At 40.8% G+C, this 2,558-nt stretch overlaps 1 protein-coding gene across 1 annotated transcript; it reads left to right on the top strand.

Moving 5' to 3' along the window:
- Window positions 1–253: 253 nt before the first annotated feature.
- LOC137557357 (uncharacterized) lies at window positions 254–2,212 on the top strand (the record flags this gene model as incomplete). Its single annotated transcript, XM_068271686.1, has 2 exons — window positions 254–1,397; window positions 2,199–2,212. Coding segments are annotated over 2 exons (1,158 nt in total), but the record flags the coding sequence as incomplete, so codon positions are not given.
- Between the last annotated feature and the right edge of the window lie 346 nt (window positions 2,213–2,558).

Here is a 2,558-nt window from a genome sequence, read left to right on the forward strand (position 1 = left end):
TACTATTCGATTCGACCTCGGACTTCGAGCTCACTATTTGAGTCGGTATTCGAGCTAACTATTCGAGCTGACTATTCGAATTGGCCTTAAATAGCTTCCCAACACTTGTTTTGAGGGTTAATGATGCAAGAAACATATTTTTTTCCAAGTGACAACAGCAAGTGATTATGTGGGGATGTTCCTTTAAAAAAAAAAAAAGGTGAAAAGAGAAGTTGTGTCCAGAATTTTGTTCAGTACTGTATATACTTCTTCTTCTTCTTCTTCTTTATCTTCTATATCTTCTTCTTCTTCTTCTATATCTTCTTCTTCTTCTTCATCTTCTTCTTCTTCTTCTTCATCTTCTTCATCTTCATCTTCTTCATCTTCATCTTCTTCATCTTCTTCATCTTCATCTTCTTCATCTTCTTCTTCATCTTCTTCATCTTCTTCATCTTCATCTTCTTCATCTTCTTCTTCATCTTCTTCATCTTCATCTTCTTCATCTTCTTCTTCTTCTTCTTCTTCATCTTCTTCTTCATCTTCTTCATCTTCTTCTTCATCTTCTTCATCTTCATCTTCTTCATCTTCTTCTTCATCTTCTTCATCTTCTTCATCTTCATCTTCTTCATCTTCTTCTTCATCTTCTTCATCTTCATCTTCTTCATCTTCTTCTTCTTCTTCTTCTTCTTCTTCTTCTTCATCTTCTTCTTCATCTTCTTCATCTTCTTCTTCATCTTCTTCATCTTCATCTTCTTCATCTTCTTCATCTTCATCTTCTTCATCTTCTTCTTCATCTTCTTCATCTTCTTCATATTCATCTTCTTCATCTTCTTCTTCATCTTCTTCATCTTCATCTTCTTCATCTTCTTCTTCTTCTTCTTCTTCTTCTTCTTCTTCATCTTCTTCTTCATCTTCTTCATCTTCTTCTTCATCTTCTTCATCTTCATCTTCTTCATCTTCATCTTCATCTTCATCTTCTTCATCTTCTTCTTCATCTTCTTCTTCTTCTTCTTCTTCTTCTTCTTCTTCATCTTCTTCTTCATCTTCTTCATCTTCTTCTTCATCTTCTTCATCTTCATCTTCATCTTCATCTTCTTCATCTTCTTCTTCATCTTCTTCATCTTCTTCATCTTCATCTTCTTCATCTTCTTCTTCATCTTCTTCATCTTCATCTTCTTCATCTTCTTCTTCTTCTTCTTCTTCTTCTTCTTCTTCATCTTCTTCTTCATCTTCTTCATCTTCTTCTTCATCTTCTTCTTCATCTTCTTCATCTTCTTCTTCATCTTCTTCATCTTCTTCTTCATCTTCTTCATCTTCTTCTTCTTCTTCATCTTCTTCTATATCGTCTTCATCTTCTTCATCTTCTTCTTCTTCTTCTTCTTCTTCTTCTTCTTCTTCATCTTCTTCTTCATCTGGCAGTGGAAACACACAGACAGCAGGAGGTAAATTTAGCAGCAGGAGGAGGAGGATGAGTGTGTGGCAGCATGCAGTCAATGAGGCAGGCAGCGTGACATAATAGCCCTGGTACCTAGCGGTGATACCATGGCTGTAAATAAACACAACAGGAGGTCCCAGACAGCGGTCGTGCAGCCCACATTGTGTCCAATACACAACTGACAGACAGCAGCAGCAGCAGGAGGAGGAATGGAGGAGAGTAATTATGTGAGCAGCTATTGTTTGACGTAATAGCTGGTGGCAGTGTGGCAGCAGAAGGTAATTCTGTGTACCCTGGCAGTGGGAAACACAGACAGACAGCAGCAGCAGGAGGAATGGAGGAGTAGTGTGAGTGTGGCAGCAGGTAGGCAGCGTGACATAATAGCCCTGGTACCTAGCGGTGATACCAGGGCCGTAAATAAACACAACAGGAGGTCCCAGACAGCGGTCGTGCAGCCCACATTGTGTCCAATACACAACTGGGACAACACAGTTTTCAACCCGGGCACCTCAGAAAAATTAAACCTTTTTTTTTTTTTAATGGTTTTTTGGTTTTTGGTTTTACAACCAATTTAGCTATTTTTGGACGTAATAGCTGGTGGCAGAGTGGCAGCAGAAGAAGGTAATTTTGTGTACCCTGGCAGTGGGAAACACAGACAGACAGCAGCAGCAGGAGGAGGAATGGAGGAGTAGGCGAGCAGCTATTGTTTGACGTAATAGCTGGTGGCAGAGTGGCAGCAGAAGGTAAATCATCTGTGTACCCTGGCAGTGGGAAACACAGACAGACAGCAGCAGCAGCAGCAGGAGGAGGTATGGAGGAGCAGTGTGAGTGTGGCAGCAGGTAGGCAGCGTGACATAATAGCCCTGGTACCTAGCGGTGATACCAGGGCCGTAAATAAACACAACAGGAGGTCCCAGACAGCGGTCGTGCAGCCCACATTGTGTCCAATACACAACTGGGACAACACAGTTTTCAACCCGGGCACCTCAGAAAAATTAAACCTTTTTTTGTAATGGTTTTGTAGTTTTGGTTTTACAACCAATTACACAGATATATAGCTATTTTTTGACGTAATAGCTGGTGGCAGAGTGGCAGCAGAAGGTAAATCTGTGTACCCTGGCGGTGGGAAACACAGACAGACAGC

Source organism: Hyperolius riggenbachi, chromosome 1 (genome assembly GCF_040937935.1).
Source record: "Hyperolius riggenbachi isolate aHypRig1 chromosome 1, aHypRig1.pri, whole genome shotgun sequence".
Classification (NCBI taxonomy): Eukaryota; Metazoa; Chordata; class Amphibia; order Anura; family Hyperoliidae; genus Hyperolius; species Hyperolius riggenbachi.